Below are 19,961 nucleotides of genomic sequence, written 5' to 3' on the forward strand. Positions count from 1 at the left end.
CAGTCGTGCAGTAACCGTCTGTGATTTGCAGTTTTGAACGCCCCTCGCCCCCCCTCACACAGACTGAGGACCAGCCTTACACAATGATGTCATGTTTTAGGGATGAGGAGCAAAGCATCACTTGGTTGGGATGCACCTTATAAAGCAGAGGTGTTTTCCATAGGTTTGTTGTTTCCACAGTACTAACAACCACAGACAAACCTGACCTATAGTGGTGGAAAGTAACCAACTACATTGACATTTTCAGGTACTCATCTCATGTATTTTCATTTTATACTGCTTTGTATCTACTCTATTACACTCAGAAGGAAATGTACTTTTTACTCCTATTTATTTCCTATGCTTCACCTAACAATTATCATTATTGATGACTATGATTATTGATTCTGCTGATTATTTTCTCATATGTAAAAAAAACATTTAAACAAAACTAAAACCAAAGGTGACATCTTATTGTTTTTGTTTGACCAACAGACAAAAGAATGGCAGTGCTATGGGCTCACCATTATCTCCTATTGTGGCAGTCCTCTACATGGAAGTAGAAAGCAGGGCCCTGAATGCAACCTAGCTGCCGGGGGTGTGGGGTGCGGCTAACTTTCCCCCAGAGGGCCCTGCGACCAGCCAGCAAGCTAGCTGTAGGGGGAGGCCTTACTCCCCTGCACCTTAGGGTCAAATTAGTGTCAGCATGACTTTGATCTTGTAAAGTACTAATAATTTGTAGTTGTAAATAAATCTTTGTTAACCTGTAAAATAGATTTGCAAGTCCGTGCATGTGAAAAAAAATAGTGCTTATAGTGAAGAGATTGTATGCATTACTTTTGCAGCAATCCCACCATGTAAATAATAAAGGATTCACTTTCAGAAGAAAATTTTAAGTCTGCCCGCCGCTAATAAATTTGCAGTTGAAATTGTTTTAAATTGTGAAGTGGCATTCAATAAAATGTAAACACTGAATGAAGGTGAGTCTGTTTAAGTGGAGCTGTTGAGTGAAAGTGCAGAGAGGAGTCATAGAGTAAGATATGATGATATATAGCACTGTGGAGGGAGGCTATTGTTTTTTCTATTTTTCCTTTTGATGCTTAATGTACATTTTGTTGCCAGTACTTCTATACTTAAGCTTTTGGTGACTTATTATTTTCCTAGTGTTGTATTATTACTTTTACATGAGTAAATGAGCCGATTGTTTTAGCACTGCCAGTGGAGGATCCTCAAAGCACAAACCAGCTGTGGGCTTGGTTTATTAAATAGCAAAGTCAGACAAGATGTCTCAAATCTTTCAATCAAGACTCAAAATGCGTCTTAGTAAAATACAACTGGCTTATAAAGTTTGTCACAGTTTTACAGTATCCAAAGTGAAAGTTTGAAATAAAACTTCAGAGGTCTTGACAGCGTAAAGGCAAGAAGACATTTAAATAGTGTGCTAAGGAATATATCTCCTGATACTACAATAATATCAGTATGGCATTGTAAAAAAAAAAAGAAAAAAAAAAACAACTGAAGACAAGGCTCTAGCAAAATTCTAACTCACCTGATTCTTTTCAACACTCAAATATACAACAATGTACATTATTTTCGTAAACAACCATAATTTCAATAGATAATCTTGTTTACAAGTGCACCTCGAGGAAAAAAAATAACATTTATATCCTTTTGCATCAAATGCCCCCCTTGTCCGAGATCTACCTTAACAGTAAATCTTGTTTGTAAGCTTCTATCAAGAATAAAGACTGTGGGTCCACGACTGTACATATTGTACTCCCTTTCATAACAGTGATAATACATCAGGTCAAAAGTCCAGTGGTTGAAGCAGAAAGGACACATGCTGGATTTTGATGTCTTGGGACCACAGCTGTTACTCTCCTGTTTCTTCTTAGCTCAATGATGGACCTATCCTCGGTCTCAAAGGGACTCCAGTCGAGTTCCAGTACTGGTTCTGAATTTGTTGTTTCTACTGACGAGTGCCGGGGGGTAGAGTGAGGTTGGCCATCAGCTCATGAACAGATGTAAATATCGTACACTCACCTGAGAGAAAAAGAAAATAGTTAGAGTTAGCAAAGACATTTAGTCTAGATAACAAAACTGAATTTGATATCACTTATTCTGTAAATTATTCAGTGTTCATTAGCTGGGAGTGCAGTCTCTCACCCTGTCTTGCGGGGTGCAGCTCATTGAACCTCTTCAGGATATTGGAGACCATGAGTGCCGCAGCCCCAGACGAGCTGTGCTGTCTGGGGATGTCAGCCTGCTGAGTGAGGCCTGTGGCCATGTCGTACACAATAGGTACAATAATGCTCACTGGGTCCTGGGGCACTGGGATACGCTGGGTCAGCTGCAACTGTGAGCCAAAACAGATCACATACACAGGGTGAGGCTGGTTAATGTACTTCAAATGATGCTCCACAGGTACAGTGCGTAACCTTTGTCCTGGTTTTGCAAAGCTAATTATGAGGCTCTGCTGTGACTTACAAAGAAGAGCATCTTGGACTTGAGCACCACAGCGATGGTCCCAGGTGGTGCGATGGGAGGAGCACTGGGAGGGATGGTGAGACAGAACTGGACGTTCCACTTCAGCTGTCCAGCCTGGTCAGGGAACTGCAGAGAGAGGCAAGGCAAGATTATTTATACAGCATCTTGAAAACACAGAGGCAATTCCAAGTGCTTTACATAAAGTGAAGAAATGCATCAAGAAGTAAGAAGGATGATTAAACTATCATAAAGTACAGTGGAATACATTCACATACACTTCCACAAGTACAGTCTGTGCAATGTGCCACACTTACAGTACTGCAGTACACAGATGCACAAGATGGGTTCATCAAGGTGTATGGTGTTTTAAGGGGGGTACGGTGTAAAGATGTCGCCAAATAATTTTCTCATGTTCTACAGTTTGTGTAAAAATATATATTGAATATTTCAAAAAGATAATAAAAGTACTTAATCCCCCACATAAACTACCATGGCTCACACACTATCATAATTAAATACATGCAACTTATAAACAAACCAGCTACCCACCAGTTCCAGCTTCATGATGCGCACACAGTCCCTAAGGATGTTAGTGGGTGCCCCCAGCAGCTTTGTGAAGGCATTCAGAGTGTTGTATTTGAAGGGAGGACCAGCAACCTAAACAGACGACACCCGGAGAAGAATGAAAAATCAACATTGATGTAAAAAAGTGGATGATATTACCAAAAAAAAATAATAATCTAAATGCAAGATTGGGACCAGTCATCACTGTCAAATTAACAGACAGGAATTTTAATAGAAGAACTAAAACTTTGACTTTATATATAAGCTGAGAAAAACTTTTCCATATTATTCAAGTACGTGTTCGAGTAATTTATGAATCGGACCTTTAGGCACACGCTGCCTTTACATACCCGTGTCTCAAAGAACTTCTCCAGAACCTGAAGCTCCTCCTGGGACCAGGGACCGGTGTTTTCTGGAGTGACTTTGAGCTGCAACGTCTGGTAGTTCTTTGGGTTGAGAGCAACCCGGCACTTGAGCACATCCGTCTTGAACATTATCACCCCAGGCTCATTAGAGTTCACAATGGACAACTGGAAGAGCGTTGGCAGAGTAGGGGAAATAAGTGGAGAACACACAGCAAAATTTAAGGGAACCAGCAACAAAAAAAAAGCAATCATCCAATGTCCCTGGCAGCATGATTTGTGCAACACTCACGTTGGGTTCCTGCTGGATGATCCTCTGCAGGTGTCGTCTCATGATCACTGAACCCAGAAAGCGCTCCAGCGGCGAGCAGAGGTAGCTTCCTGCCAGGCCTGGCACCAGGCAGGGGGTGGGTGAGGGTAGCAGAAGCACATGCAAGGCATTGTGGGTGAGGATGGTAGGAATGGAGGCAGCCCAGGGGCGCTGAGGTAGCTTTCGGGGTGGAGGCATACTGGTAGGCATGACTTGTGAACCTAAAATGAAGAAAAAGATACACAAAATGCGTAAACACGATGTTTTGCATGGTAATTGAAGTGGTTACATAAATAGGATATAGAAGAAAACTTGTTTTTTTTTGTTTTTTTTTTTAATCATGTGAGGCAACACTGAGAAAGCAGAACTTACTGGTACCAGCACGTGGAGAATGAGGATCAGGGATCGGTGAGTGCAGCGACGGGTTACCGGGAGACATGCCATGGATCCTTGCCCCAGGAGAAGGCCCTGAGACCTGGGGTGAGCCGGGCCACTGGCCTCTATGGCTGGGAGACACCATGGCATATGGAGAGCTGGGGTCCAGAGCACCTAGGTTAAAACACGAGACAGCCATCAGGCACATAGCAACACTTAACATACAACAACAAACGCAGTGAGATGAATACACCACTGTGTGCCCACACTTTACACATTAGTTGTCATATGCTTGCTCGTGTCTGCAGCCCACAAGTGTCTAGTTCAGCCCGTTCCAGCCCTTGCCCAGCAGGCCAGAATTACCACCAGGCCACCCTTCTGCTTACCGTGGGGACTGGCAAAGCTGGTCTGACCCATGGCTATGCCCAGAGAGGACGGAGACGGGGTGGGCCCAAAAGGAGAGGGTGCCCTCAGAGCCCCACTAGGGGAGCCAGAGGCATGGATGTTCCCTGCATACACACACATACACACACCAAAGGGCTCGTCAGACTCAGAGGTTGACAAGTTCTCCACACACACACACACACACACACACACCACACACACACCACACACACACACACACACACACACACACACGCGCTAAAGCTGGGCGGAAGGGCTGTAGTCTCTGGCTGGCGGGCTGAGATGGCGAGGAATGGAAGGAGCAAGGCTAAAAGCATGCTTTGTTCCCTCTTAGCTGTGCAGTGTGTGCATGTTGCATGAAGAACACAACTGATCTCATGGTTTCAAAAAATTAAAATGGGCACACATGGTTGCTCTTCCTCATTCTCTCTGACATGCACACAATTTGCTCTTGCAGCAACTGCACAAGTCAGCAGGAAGGTTGGTGACAGTAATGTGATATATTCCAAAACAATGGTTTGTTGGTCATAATGCTCTATGGCAACTTAACAAGCTCAGATGACACAAACAATACAAGATATTATTCACACACTCACACTCTCTCACACTCACACACACACACACACACACACACACACACTTGGACAAATATCAAGTACCATGTTTGCCATTACCTGGTGACTGGGTGGGCATCATGGATGGTGGAGTTACATTAGCGTGGTAATTTGGTGGCGGTGAAGTGAGAGGAGGATATACACCTCCTGTACCCCCTCTCATTGTCTGTGGCTGCTGTGGAGCTTGCAGCTGGTTCATCAGACTGTCCATCACGTCTACGCCCACCGGTGAAGGCGGGTTATCATCTTCGGTGACAGAGCGTCTGCGAGCATCCTGGTTGCTGTCTACAAACATGTTCAGGAATGTCTAAAAGAGTAGAAGGACAGCAGTTAATGTAAAAAAGCTGGACCAAGAACGCTGAAGTTGTTGAACATGAAACTGTATATTTGCATTAGGATGGCACATTTATGGTCAAAGTGATAATCATGATTAGTTTGAGTCTCCTGCCCTCTTTGCGTATGATTTGGTTTTGCTTAACATCACTTGCCCTAAATCCAAAATACTTCCAAACAACAGACGATGATCCATTTCTAAGGACTAGCTCTTTGCCTTCTGCTCCAGACATTTGATTTCCATTTTTTCTCTCCATTGTTATTCTTCTAATCTGAAGTGCACAGAGTGCACAGCTGCATGACAACTCCCCAAAAGTGAAGCCAAAACATCTTGATTGCGCCCTGGTGCCTGGCTGGTAGTTTATGAGGCACTTTATTTGGTATGCAGCAGAGCTTACTATGACCGAGCACATATTTTAAACATCAATTTCCCAGTTGATCATGTTCATTTAATTGTGATGGAAATTAATATTTGATTAATTGTGCCGCCCCAATCTGCAATAGATTTACTTTTGGAATGCAGTAGAATTCTTTAGTTGTGCCGATTAGAAAGGGATTGTTCAGATCCTCAAGACACAGAATTTATGACCGTTTCACACTGGGGTGATGACAGGGGAAATAAAAACAAAAATTTGTGGTTTTAAGGGGGACTTTTTGTCGGGCTTTTTCTTGGTCAAGCACAGAAACTTCCTGGAGTTTCCAGTTATAACCTAGCAATCTCTAACTCCAGAGAACTGACTTAAGATAGGTGCTGGTTTTTTAAAACTGGTATACCTTGAGTCCTGGGGCAGGGTAGAAGCCCTCTACAATCTTAGTGTTGTCAAAGAGACTGTAGGCTCCATCCCTGATGGCTACCACTCCGCGGCTGCGGCAGTAGATGTCTATGCAGTACATGTTGCGGAACGCCAGGCGGATGTGAGTGGGTGACTGGGGTAAGATGGAGAAGCACTGGTAGGCAGTGTTGGTGCGCTGGGTCAGGCCCAACATGGGCACTGTTGGTAACTTGTTGATTGCATTCAGAGGGGCCTGTGTGTCAGAAAGCACCTGAGGAAGATAATAAATAGAAACATGATCAGAAAATTACAAAAGAACACCACAGTAATAGAGAACATAAAACAGGGTAAAGTTTGAAAGTATTCTTTTAGAGGCATGTGAAGAGCATGACCAAAACAGAATAAAAGATAATTCAAGGAAATAAATGTGAAACTTGAAATTATCACTCGATCCAGATCTAACAAGAGCACATGTGCGTGTGGTGGCTGCGTTTTCGTAACTGTGCAATTGTGTACCTGCAGCAGCTGCATCACATTGGGGCTCTTGTTGAACATCTCCTGCAGCTGGTGGAGGATGATATTGTGGCAGTTGGAGCAGCCAGAGTTCGGCCCCACAGTCCCCAGGGCAAGGTGGAAACGATGGCTGCTGGAGTTCCACTGGATGGTGACAGAACTGCCTTTGGTGGTGCCATAACACAGCACCAGCTTACGGTAGTTATACAGCCGCACCTCTGAAAACAGGCTCAGGTAAGATGGCATCTCTAGAAAAAAGCAGTCACAATATGTAGCTGCATGAGATGGGTGTGTCTCTTTGGCCAAGAATTAACTTATCGGAGTAAAAACGGATATCATTGGATATTTAAATTTTTACAACTGTTATTTTCGATTTTAACTTCAATTGACTTCAATGTTTTCAGCACAAAAATTAAACCTGATCAGTAAAATGATGTGTTTTTACTTTACCTGCAGCAATACAACTGTAACATACTTACCAATTTCAGGTGAACTGACTGATCCAAGAGTAACACAATCATTCCTTTAAATGTAAGTGCAATATTTGCTTATGAGACAAGTGTGCATATACCTGGCAGCGCACGAGCAAAGTTGAGAACACACTGATAGAGCTGACTGATGGCGTTCCAGTCATTCAGAAACATCTCCACAACCTTCCGTCCACCCACCGGCTCGGACAGCGGGTTTTCATAAGTCAGATAAACATGCCGCGTGGATGCTAATAGAGAGAACAGATAGGTTCATTTAGAGGGGGCAGATTTCCTTTACTGATATTAGCCAATATGTTAAGCAGAGTAAGCAAGACATTCTCTGACCAGTGGCTCATCTACTTAAAAAAAAAAAAAAAAAAAAGTCAATGCAGTTGGCTAGGTTTGGTAGTTTAGAAAAAAAACATTTTAGCCTTAATATTTTGCTGGGTTCATAAAAGAAACAAATATCAACATTTATTGATGATGTGAGAACAGTGGACATGGTATGTACCTTGCTCCTTGCTGTGTGTGCTATTGAGAGGACAGTTGGCCAGCATCAGTTCAGCCACCCACGTTCTGTTGTTTCTGCCCTGCAGTCGGAAGGTGCAGTCTAGCAGGGACCGCTCTAAAGCTCTCCTGGTCTCCTCTCCGACTCCTTTACAGGGAGGAATCCTGCGGAATAAACCCAATATTCGGTATAGGCACAATGGCTTTGACAACGTTTGTCATACTTAAAAGAAAATTAAATTTGGCTGCCATTATGTGAGCATAAATGCATGCATAAAGGCTTGTGACTGCATGTATTACTTCAGTAGACGTATTGCATGACTGCTGCCATCTCCCTCCACTTGGACACCCTGGTTTGGAATCTCCATGTTAGACAACTTCCCGAAGACAGACAGAAAGATGCAGAATTAGTCAGAATACACAGACACATGTATGACCGGTATGAAGGATTCAAACTGTGTGAGCACTGTGACTTACCTCTGTTCTGAGGCCAATGAAAGGCATGTTGGTGTCACACATTGCTACCAGGTGAGCCAGCTCCTTGTTGAAGGCACACATTTCTCCAGACCGCTTAGGCTTCTTTGGCTCTGGGTCCCCCCGTTCTCCACAAATCTACAGAGCAGGGCAGGAGGTTATGTCGTAGCAATGAAGCCTACACACAGCTGCCGCAGCTACACCAGGACTGGGGCATTTTATATTATTAGGCAGAAAGATTAACTCTGGAATGTCATAACATGTCTTTGTCAGCTGTGCCTTGTGGACAGCTTTTGAGGGTGGGCGTAGCATTTATTATTTATGTTTCCCACCCACATTTTCCTAGCTGGTCAAAACTGTCTAGTTCTAACTTCTAGGCCAGCATCACAACCCAAAAAAACATTAATTTTTGTGTGGTGAAATACTGAAAGACTACTCTAGCAATGACTACCTTTCTCTTAGTCCCAGGTCGGGCCCCTCTCCCCGTTGTAGTGTCCTGGACAAGGTGTTCTAGGTTGGGCTTGAAATGCTGCAGTAGTTGTGCGCACATGGGTCCATCCTCTCCTTCCAACTGAGATACAGACAGGAAGGAGTACTTGTACTGCAAGGCTGTAGGACTACTAGGCACTTCAAGCATTTCCACCACCTACAAAGAAGAGATGAGAAGAAGGAAGAAGAGGAGTTGAAAAAAATGGATGGAGAATAAGGGGGGTTGTGGAATTTCCATTTTAGTTTAGCTCCTTTCAGGAAAATATTGTTTAAGGGACTCACAATGTAGTACTGCGGAAGACGTGTGAGTTTAATGAAGAGTTTGTGTTTGGACAAGTTGCCAACAGGGTGAGAGGCTGAGTTGGAGAGATGTAGGACGTCAGTACACACTGTGGGAAGGTGCTTGACAGACTGTCGACAGCGCTGCTCCCCCAACCAGAACCTGACCAGAGAGCAAGAAAGAAAGAGTCAGTCTCTTAATGAAATCTAATTTGCAAAAAGTCCAGGGTTCATAGCTTATACTCATACTCAGACACAGATAGAGAATTCACACTGTTCACTAGTGCATGACTCTAAAAGCCCTGGCAATTCATCAACACCCATCTTGCCAATTGCTTCGCCAAGTGTTGCTACTGACAGCTACTACTACGGACCGCAATTAGTCAGTTTTGACAAGCTAGAAACAGGCATCAGGGCTATGGCTCCTACTGCTGACTATTTGCTCCCCATCACTTCTGTCTGCTGAACTGCTACTGCTCTAGCTGTGCCAAAAAAATACTGTTTACTGTTAGCTTCATAAATATTTAGGGTGGAGGTAGACTTACTTTAGTTGTTGCAGCCAAGATATGATGCGCTTCATATCGTCGTTGATGGTCTTTTCAATGTCATCCAGCATAGACTGATCTTTAGAGAGAAGTAGAATCACCAGTATGACTTTAAATCATCCCAGCCAAATTATTTGATTTATTTATTGTTATACAAAACCAATTCCCCTATGTAAACACAACCTGGACAACATTTTTTACTAGGAGCAACACAATGGACAAACATAAAATTTACAAACATGAAAAAAAATTGTTGTAAGTTAATGTTTGCTCCTACTTACCTAATCCATAGAGCATGGGCTGAAACATGCCAGAGTGCAGGTCTACAAAAATGTGTAAGCACTCTGAGCGACCACAAGGCTCAAGTATTGGAATAACAAGTGTAGGTAAAGCAGTCTCGATGAATGCTGAAATAAACAAACACGCATGAGTATCTCTTTTCAATACAGCAGATGGCTCAAAACCATAGTTTCAGTACATTAATGAAAGGAGAATGGTAGAGACATGGAGACCACATCTCTATGAGCTAATTTGAACATGCAGTTCATCATAATTAAAAGATAAGTTCACAGTTTCAACTCTTAAAAGAATACTCACATATGAACACAAACACTTGCTGTAATCATGTCTCCCATTTATATTGGCTATTAAAAGATCCATCCCTAAAGCGATTTCCCAGTTATTAATGAGAACAAAATCCATCGCCCCCTTTCTGCATGAAGCTTCAGCAGTCTGCATTAATGGAATCAAGTGAGTATCTTCCAATGTTAAAGTGTTTTTAATGCAAAATTCCCTCTTTAGGTTTCCCCAGACACTGTTTCCATGCTGAGCTGCGGTGGAGTGATAATAACACCAAGAGGGAATTTTGAACTATTATGTTGGAAGATAATTACTTGGCTTGGCTAACTCAGATCGCCAACCTCAGATAAACTTTTGTATACATTTCAATACAGAACAAGGACTTTGAATTATGTCTCCCTATCAGAGAGATCTCTTAATGTCAAGCATGGAGAAATTATTACAGCAGTCAAAATCTCTTTCAAATGTTTCTGTCGGAACCTAACAATTGTTTTAAGTCAGACTTTAAGACCATTAAATCCTGCCAATGTGTACGTTTTGAGGTTAGAATGACGTCTTCTGCGTGCTAAACAATGGCTCCTTTTTCAAGCTTTGCAATTGTTTCACTGATTTACACAGGGCTACAGCTGCTGTTGAAAACAAAACTGGTTTGCTAAAATAACAAAAAATGTGTTAAATGGTTGTAATGACGAGAGCATAAATACATACAGTTGTCACTGGGGTTGCTGGCCTTCAGAATGGCCTTCAGTTCCTGTAGCTTCTGATGGGACCGTGCATGCACACTGTCTATCAAAAGTTTCTCCACTGACAGATGGTCAATCTAGAGAATGAGTGACAGAAAATAACATTGTTAAATTGTGAGATGTTTGTACAATAAGCCGGACTGATCTGTACTATATATTACATGGAGAACATTAACCTTCACTTCACCTTCATAGCTCTCTCCATTAATTTGGAGTCACAGGCAGGGAGAGGAGGTTCATGAGATATTTGCAATGGCTTAGATCCATCCGACTCATCAATCTTGATAGTGACTTTATGTACCGATGCTGTACCTGTTTTCCTACCCAAAACCTGTTGGCTGGAGAGACAAAATGAGAGGGAGACAGAGAAAAACATAATGGGTCCGTATGGATTAGTAAGTAGTAATTGTAATTGTTAAATTGATAAATTGTTAAATGCATTTGGTATATTCTTGAAAACACGGTATAGTTGCACCCATTGGTATTTAAAAGGCAAGTATATGTGTACATGTCTGTTAATGTGGCTGCAATTTAAAATCTTAAACTGACCTTGTTGTCTTTGCTAGCAGCTGTTGTGCAGTTAAATTTTGCATTATAACTCTACAACTGCCTTTTCTGCTCCTTGTTTGTAGTATTTTCTGCAACTAACCAACTGCAGAGCAGCCAATCTGCTTCCTGTTTACATCAGCATGTGCATGCTAAGTTTACCTGAATGGTCATGTGATATGCGTTCTGAGGTGTGTCAGTATGAACAGAGATTATGTCCGATACAGAACTAAAAACGCTCCTCTGGACAGAGATTGTTTTTGTTTTAAAATGAAAAGGTATTAGTGTGGACGTAGCCTTACTTCCAGACAGTGAGCGTGAGGTATTTTGCAGGCACATATCTCTCTTCCTGCACCAGGTCTCCCCATCGCTCTCTGATCAGCATTAGAGTCTGAGAGTGAAGCACCTCTAGCTGCAGTGAGAGACAGAAGGAGTCTGGAAACAATGCGGTTAAAGAAAACAGTGTGGGAAAACACCAAGTCCAGGTGAAGAAAGATAAAGTATTATACACATCTTTCCATTAACATTCAAAACACACTCACACTCATATCCTTGAAACACATACACTTTGTTGGTAAAAGGGGTGTTTGTGCCCCACACAGACTGCTCTTTGACACATTAAGCTGCACTGCTAGCATTGGTGGCGGGGGAGAGGCAGAACAGAGATGTACTGATTAGCATTGTGATTAGCATGGTTGTGCTCAGCTTGCATGCTTGATTAGGGTCTTTGATGTTTGCATTTCTCTCTACATTTTACCATGGGTTAAAACAGCTTGAAGAATGGGACAGTTATCACTGCCTGACGATCATCTTACAAATATCAGGTGATTGGTTTTGATGTTGACAGGATGGGACACTTGTAATTTGCAGAAAATGTAGCTTTGCTCGATTTTACAAAAGCAAGGACACAAAAAACATCAACTCCTAAGTTCCTTATCAACAGGTGTCGAGACACACTACAAGGAATTAATTACACCTCACTGCACCCTGGGTGACAAGTTGTAGTGAAAACAGTGCTGCCCTTAACAAACAGCAGTTGTGTTGTTTGATAATGAAAAAAGAGGGGGTTAAGAAGGATCCAATTCTGCAGCTGTGTTTCTCATTGGAATGCTGCACTTGTCTGCTTGACCAGTCAATACTCTATATGCTCCGACATACACTCCCGCCCTACTGCAGTAATTCAAAGCAGACTGGGACAAAAGCCAAGTGGTTGCAGGCAGGACATACACAAAATGTCTGTGTATGTGTGCACACAGACAAACAAAGACATAGAAAGGATACGCAAGCAGTTATACATGTCCTGTAATGGTTTTTCATCTGCACAAAGACGTGCCTGGACCAACTCATGGATGAAGTTCACCTGCAAACTGTGGACCAAGGCTCGGCCATCTGTCAATAAGGAGAGGGAGGGGGAATAGATGGAGCGTGGGAATGGGGTGACAGACAGACAAACCATTTGAGAGAAAAAGTGAAAGGGAAAAACATTAGCAATGAAGTATATCGTCTATCAGCTTGTCAATGGTACCCACTTTGGTGTGCAGAAGAGCTGGACGAGCGCATGCCTTACCTCCCGTTTCTTTGTCCTCCACCAGAATCTCCAGCTTAAGCAGCCTCCAAGGAATATCAGGGTCATCTCCCATCACAGTCAAAGTGGCCTCAAACTCCCCTTCCACACGAAACTTTACACGCCCATTAGCTAACACAAACAAACACACAAGCAAACATACACATAAGGTATTCTCCCTGCCAATACAGCTGAAAAAAAACTGCTAATAAAGTGATAAGAATGCTTAGCAGTTAAAATATACCACTGATGGTTGATACAAGCTTCTTACCAACTGTGAGGTTTGCTAGCTGGGGCGGTAAATCTGTGGTGACAAGCCGGTGTCGCAGAATCTGATTAAGCTGGTTCAGTGTGGTCTGCTTCTCAACCTTAGTAATGGGGTCTGGAGGAATGATCTTATCCTACAAAAATGGAAACAAACATAGGAACAAATGCTAACATACCCAAAATACACGATAGACAGATGTTTAAATCCCAACATCTTTTCATAAAACACTATAAATTCGCAGTCCTAGCAGGCAGCAAAAGAACTTTAACAAACTTACTCGTATGCATGTGGGCAAGCGTGGGTATGACCCTGTGGTGAGCACATCGATGGCGAAGGGGATGGCAAAGCTGGGCAAACGGGCATGAACCAGTGCATCTCTGGCCAATGATGCCAGCCTATCAGCTGTATCCACAAACAAGATGGTCTGCTGATCCAGGAAGCTGGATATCATCTGTTACCATGGATACAATTGGAGAGAAGTAAGAGTGAGTTGATTTTGTGTTCTGATGGACACAAGGCAAGTGTATTAATTAAAATCCACCTATAAGAGTGATATCAGGGGTAGTAAAATTACACACAACACTTTACTAAAAATACAGAGAAAGATTCATATGTACCTATTTATCTTTAAAGCCACCTTTGGTGAACTTCCCATTTACCTTAGTGAAATGCTTTTTCCTGTTTCTAACATTTACCAGACCAAATCATCCAGATGGATAATCTTTAGAGTCCCTAGAATCTGCTGAAAACTTGATATGTGATTTTTGTAAACTAAATTAAACACCTATCTTACATTTCCATTTTGGCCAGGTGTCTCTTGTAAATGTATGTCAATAGTCTTCCTGGTTACATAAAGGTTAAATAAATAAAAAATGATTAACAACATACCGCACACTTCTCCACTTTCCCTGCATTACTTGCCCATTTTACCAGGGCTAGCAGACGTACAAACAGCTGCCTGGTTCGACTAGCAAACTGGACAATTTCAATTTTCCTGAAAAAGGAACACAAGATAAAAGTTAAAAATAAATTCAGAACAACAGATTATCTGAATGAGTGGATAAGGGAGTGAAGGGATAAGAAATTTCTGAATGAGATTTGAAGACACAAACCTCTCCATGTCCGTTTTTCTGGGAAGTCTGAAATAAAACAAACATTAAAACATTTATTTACTGCCATTATCCTCATCCTTAAAGTGCATAAACAGTACATCACAGATAGCCTGCCCATAATGTGTGCGTCCATAATATGAGTCTGCTTTTAATACAGAAAATGAAACTATTCCTCTTCTCAGTTTATAAATAGGTGAGGACAAACTGGCAAGTGATCCATCATCAATCTGGTGTCCCACATATTTATCGCCCCACACAAACACTTATTTTGAATAAATAACCATTAGTTACCTCTAAGTTTAGGAGTTATAATGTGTTGTTTACCGGTACGCCCCCTCATCACAGTAGTCATCTGTCCTATCTACTTGGCAATCACCAGCCATATGAAAGACATCCCCTCACTTCTCGATTAGTCTCAAATGTGCACTTATGATGAACCAGTTAGTGATTGATTTAGCGTCTGGATGAAGAGCATCCTCTCAGTTTACTAACATTAGCTGATTAGCCCGCCAGTTATCCTAGTTAGCTTTGAGGCCTACAATGCTAAACTGTTACTTACAGTTCCGCCAGCAGGGTAATTTCATGGTAGGTCCTCTGGAGAAGAAACTCAATTAGCAGGCTCAGTCGGATACCGTGCGTGGCCGGGGCCCCGGGTGGTGGTGGCTGTGGACCCGAGACTACCGGACCTCCGAGTGGGACGAGCTGCCCATCTGACCCAATCTGCACCGGAGCCATTTTACAATGACGATTCAGACTAGTTAGCAACGGCGACGCACACCCAGCGCTACAACGGAAAACTATTGAGCTGTAGTGGCTAACTCCTTGCGAAAAGATTTTCGTTGTAGTCTTACAACATTTCTTCCACGACACGAGTTTCTCAGCATGGACTTTGTTTCCCCGTTCAGCTGAAAACTCAACAAATACACCAAATCTGGTAACTCATTACGGAGAAGACTCAACGCCGCTCAGCCGCCATCTTTGCTGTCGGGAATGATTACCATAGATCCGGTTGTAAAGAAAACCCAGACTGGAGCCTTGAGGAGCGAGAGTCACTAATTTCCCCTTACCGCTGTGTTTTACATCAGGCCGAAGGGGGTAACTGGACCAAACAATTTGATTGTCAGGTTTACAATGCCAGACAAGTGTGTGATTCTGCGTGTTTACAGGCTTAGTTTGATAGCCTGTATGACTCAGCCATTTACTGATTAACATCTTCGCTAATCTGTTGCCCTGGTAACAGATGACAGAATGGTGGAGGAAGTATTCAGGTCAATTACCTTAGAAAAAGTACTGATACTACCCTGTAAAAATATTCCATTACAAGTAAAAGCCTGCTTCGATAATGTTACTAAGGAAAAGTTTGTAAGTAGGAAAATGTTCTTAGTAGTATAGTAGCATAAGTAATCATATATTTAATGATTTAATGAAATACAATATAGTGTATTGTATTTCTTATTAAATGCTATATACTATACTATACTATACTATACTATACTATACTATACTATACTATAATATTATGTATTATATCATTATCTTATTATTACTCATGCATAACTGTTTCAGCAGAATTTTACTCTTGTAGCTGTCTGAAGTGGAGCTCGTTTTTAACCATATTATATAAGTACTATACTATAATATTATGTATTATATCATTATCTTATTATTACTCATGCATAACTGTTTCAGCAGAATTTTACTCTTGTAGCTGTCTGAAGTGGAGCTCGTTTTTAACCATATTATATAAGAATGCAACCAATTTATTATGGATTAATAAATTGATTATTTTCTTGATCAATCCAATCACAATTACCAAGAGTCAATCAGATGTCTTTTTTGTTCAACCAATTGTCAAACCTCAAAATGATTCAGTTTACTGTCATTTAATTTGAGAAAAAAATTTAATAAAATTAAATTATGAAATATTTGGCATGAAAAATCTAAACAGTCACCGATTAGGCGTAATTATTTTATAACTGACTAATCAACAAAGTTATTAACTGACAAATTGTTAAAGGTCCAACTTTACATTGTACTGTTTGGTGGTTTTAGCATTTTCTTTGTATGTAAAATGTTAATTTTGTAAAGTAACTACAAAACTAAAGCTGTCAGATAAATGTAGTGCAGTAAAAAGTCTCATATTTCGCTCTGAAATTAAAACCCCTGAGCTCTGATGATTACAGCTGTATAGAGATAGGAGACACACCCATCTTCACACATATGTGAATCTTACCATGAATCGTTGTATTTTCTGTCATGTCATTTACTGACCTCCTTGCCTCATTTTATAAATATGATGCTATGATTTTGGTGTAAGATTATTCTCCTAAGGCTATTGTGTACAAGCCCGAAAGCTGTCATTTTAACACATACATAATGCCAGTGATGTGGATTTATGTGTGATGAAAGGGGCTCATATTTCTCCCATGGGAACCCACCACCTTGGTGGCTTCAAAGGGTGGGGAAGTATTCAGCATTAGAGACACACCACACATTAGTTATGGCAAAAAAAGACTTAGTTTGTGGTGTTGCATCCTAGAATAATTAGCCCTAACCCACCTGCCAGTCAACTGAAACGAAGCATTTCAAGTTGAATTGTATTTATTGCATTATCAGATTATAGATTATATTAGATTGCATTGTACTGTACAGGTCTTTCCATTTTTCTAGTCTACCAGTACATTTTCAATAAATAGTGAGTCCCTACTGAGCAACTGAGAAAGTGAGTGATGATATTTTATGCACTTGGTTGACTCTCTTCCAAAGTCATATTACTGTACATTGATTAGACAGGTAGGAGTTTGGTGTTTTGTCTGAGGACATGCATGTCAGGTCAGGTCAGGCACTACTGGATAGGGAACAAACCTGTGAGATTTGTTCTCTGAACAAATACCACATGACCTTAACTATAACCATGACCTAAATGACCACCTGAGCAAAGCCGACAACTGCACTGGTGCCCCAGACTCCAAGGACCCTTAAAACCTCAAGTTCATTGTGCGTTAACTGATCATTTGACTATTAGAACTGGAAGGAATACGGGAATTTGCACTAGTACTGAAGTAAATGTCAACCGACAAAATAAGGGCCAAAGAGTGGGTCCTGTTTTATTACCTAATCTGGAGGCCCTGTGTCAAAATGTAGTTGTAACAACATTATTTTGCAGCTGATATTGTGCTTACATGGGTACATTTATTTGTGTTTGATCAAATTACCATACACTAAATGCAGTGCTACGAAATATTGCAGGACTAATGTATACAATGTGCAAATGGAAGCAGGAATGTGGGGTTAATAATTCATCTTTTTTGCCATGTGGCCTCTAAACAGGTTAAAGGATAGAATCATAGTTAATCAGTTCTGTCTTAAAACAATAATCAGGTGCCAAGAAACATGTTTAGCTTGCTGTTCCTACTGACCATTAACAGATTCCTTCTTGTTCTTGCTTTCAGTGTAAGTGATGGGGACGAAATCTGCAGACATTGTTCTGTGCAGAAATACATTCCAGTCTCTTTAAAGCTAATGTGAGGCTCCATTAGTCTGCCAGTAAAAGTGTATATATTTTAAATTTACAGTCATTTTAGTATTAAATTTGTGTTTGTGTAACTGATGGTGTTTGTGAGCTGCAGGAAGGATTGTAATAAAAACAGGAAGTTCTAATAAAAACGACTATGACATCCACTGTACTTATCAGATCTGGATGGCTGAAACCTCATATAAGCCTCAAGACCTTGGATCTTGTCCCCTGTCACTTAAAATCACTTCAATGTTCATATGGGCAGTCTGGAAAAGCTGTGAAGCTATCCTTTAATCCAGCCATGACTATCTTTCCCTAACTTTAGCCAATGTCTTTTAGTTGCCTCAACCTCAACCATAGGCCTAGCGAAATCATAGTTTATTAACCATCATCACCATTTTTCCATAAGTAGTATTGCTTAACCTTTGAGGATAAAATTTACCATTACGTTCATTTAAGTGTATCCTATCCATTTTCTTCTAATCATACCCTCCCTGGAGAGTGCTGAAATGTCAGTTTGTGCATACATACTTTTGAATTTGTGTTCTGTTATTTTCACTTTTTATGAAAACATGACCTATTCATGTATGACCACCCCGTGCGATAGGGGGCGATAGAGTCAGGTGCGCCGGGCCGCTCAGCTTTCTTATCTCCTGGTTATAAGCAAACTATGGATAGGATATTGCTGCTGGAGCCGGAGTCGCTTATCGGAATTGAGAGGGGTTTTATGCTCTTTCCATTCAGCGGGTGTTGTGTTTTCTGAACTGCACTCGGTTGCAGCGCAAACTAGCTCACAGACAACGCTCTCTGCTGGAGTTCACACAATCGTCTGGCCTGTTTTTACTGAGCAGCATTTGTGTCCGACTGCGCTTCCGCCATGTTGAACTGATTCAAGTTGTGAGTGACTGCTGGGACCGAAGTGACAAGCCCTAGAAATCGGACTAGACAGAGTTAGGGGGGCTGTTACCGCGCCGGTGACGCAGGAAAAACACCCAGAAGCAGGGGGAAAAACCGTAGGAATTAGATCTTTCTAGTAACAGGTTTCTGTCCTGCGAAACTGTCACCGATATAGGCCACGTTTATGTAATATACGACGACACCATCGTTCAAGGCTGGACGTAGCCCGTGAATAGAGGGGGAAGTCATATCAAATTCCTGGTGAGTTGTTAGCTAACTAGCTCGGTACGCTGGCTGGTGATTGTTAGCTGGCTACCGCTAGTATTAGCGTCAGCTGGTGGTGGATGCAAGGTAACATTACTGCATTTGGGTTACTTGTGTTATTCAGTCGTTGGCGGTTTTTTCTCTGTTAGTTGCTGCTCATTCAGTCTTTGACAATGTCAACGCGATTAAACTGCAATTCATGGTCTTAACAGTTCGTGTGGTCTCATTAGCTCACCCCGCTAGATTCACTGGAGCCAAGCTAGCGCTAGCTACCCGCAAATAGTCCTCGGCACTGTCTACAGACTGAGAAGGAACATTTCCTTTAAACGTATCATGTTTACAAGTTACTGAAATTTAGCTAGCGTCCTGTCACCATTTTTATATTTTATGAATGATAGCATTATCAAATCCGTATTGCTGTTATCATTTTTGTTTCACTCGGGCTTCCGACATTTTATTTTCAGTTTGTTTTAGCTAAGTTATAAGTTAGCGTCAGACGATACAGGTCAGAACACTCAGTTAAATTTCAGGAAATAGACGACTCCGCTGTCACTTACATATTTAACGTATCTAAGATGGCTAGCTAGGTTAACTTATTTTGAACGCTGAAATGGCTGCAAAGCGACGTTAAGACAGATAGCAGTGTTCCTTGTATATATGGGGAAACTAATTAGTTGTCGAGTCATATCAGCAAGCTGCTTGTCAAAATAGAAACGTTAGCTAAATGCACCTTCGGATATTTACTCGCACGTAAGCTAACGGCTATCTAACATCAACTGTTTATCTGGATTGCTCCTCGTTAGCTCGGTCGATGCTCAACATAGTTGGTCAACAATAACGCAAGGGAAAGTGATGTTAGATCGATCATGATTTTAGGCACCAGCCTAGCTCTCTGTGTAGAACTCGTCAGTATTGTAGCCAGGGTTTGCTGGACAAGTATAATGTCAGGCCCCACCGAATAATGAGGCCTGCGTGTCTCAGCGCAGTGGGCT

General features: G+C 41.6%; 1 protein-coding gene across 3 annotated transcripts; it reads right to left on the reverse strand.

Moving 5' to 3' along the window:
* Positions 1-1,382: 1,382 nt before the first annotated feature.
* On the reverse strand, positions 1,383-15,266 carry med14 (mediator complex subunit 14). 3 transcript variants are annotated; one of them, XM_022741194.1, is made up of 29 exons: positions 14,851-15,266; positions 14,292-14,318; positions 14,068-14,173; positions 13,457-13,630; positions 13,183-13,312; positions 12,915-13,043; positions 12,629-12,736; positions 11,650-11,782; positions 10,989-11,139; positions 10,767-10,878; positions 9,761-9,886; positions 9,480-9,558; positions 8,938-9,097; positions 8,618-8,812; positions 8,170-8,304; positions 7,993-8,069; positions 7,697-7,857; positions 7,287-7,433; positions 6,719-6,933; positions 6,204-6,473; positions 5,157-5,403; positions 4,464-4,586; positions 4,075-4,251; positions 3,685-3,923; positions 3,381-3,560; positions 3,016-3,123; positions 2,467-2,592; positions 2,146-2,335; positions 1,383-2,022 (listed from the first exon to the last, which is right to left on the reverse strand). In XM_022741194.1, the coding sequence occupies exons 1-29, from the start codon at positions 15,024-15,026 to the stop codon at positions 1,949-1,951; spliced, it is 4,275 nt and encodes a 1,424-aa protein (XP_022596915.1). In that variant the 5' UTR covers positions 15,027-15,266; the 3' UTR covers positions 1,383-1,948. The 3 variants fall into 3 exon arrangements, with proteins under 3 accessions (XP_022596915.1, XP_022596914.1, XP_022596916.1); XM_022741193.1 differs by having other exon boundaries at positions 6,719-6,963; XM_022741195.1 differs by lacking the exon at positions 4,464-4,586 and having other exon boundaries at positions 6,719-6,963.
* Between the last annotated feature and the right edge of the window lie 4,695 nt (positions 15,267-19,961).

This window comes from Seriola dumerili, unplaced genomic scaffold, assembly GCF_002260705.1.
Source record: "Seriola dumerili isolate Sdu_G_001 unplaced genomic scaffold, Sdu_1.0 BDQW01000052.1, whole genome shotgun sequence".
Taxonomy (NCBI): Eukaryota; Metazoa; Chordata; class Actinopteri; order Carangiformes; family Carangidae; genus Seriola; species Seriola dumerili.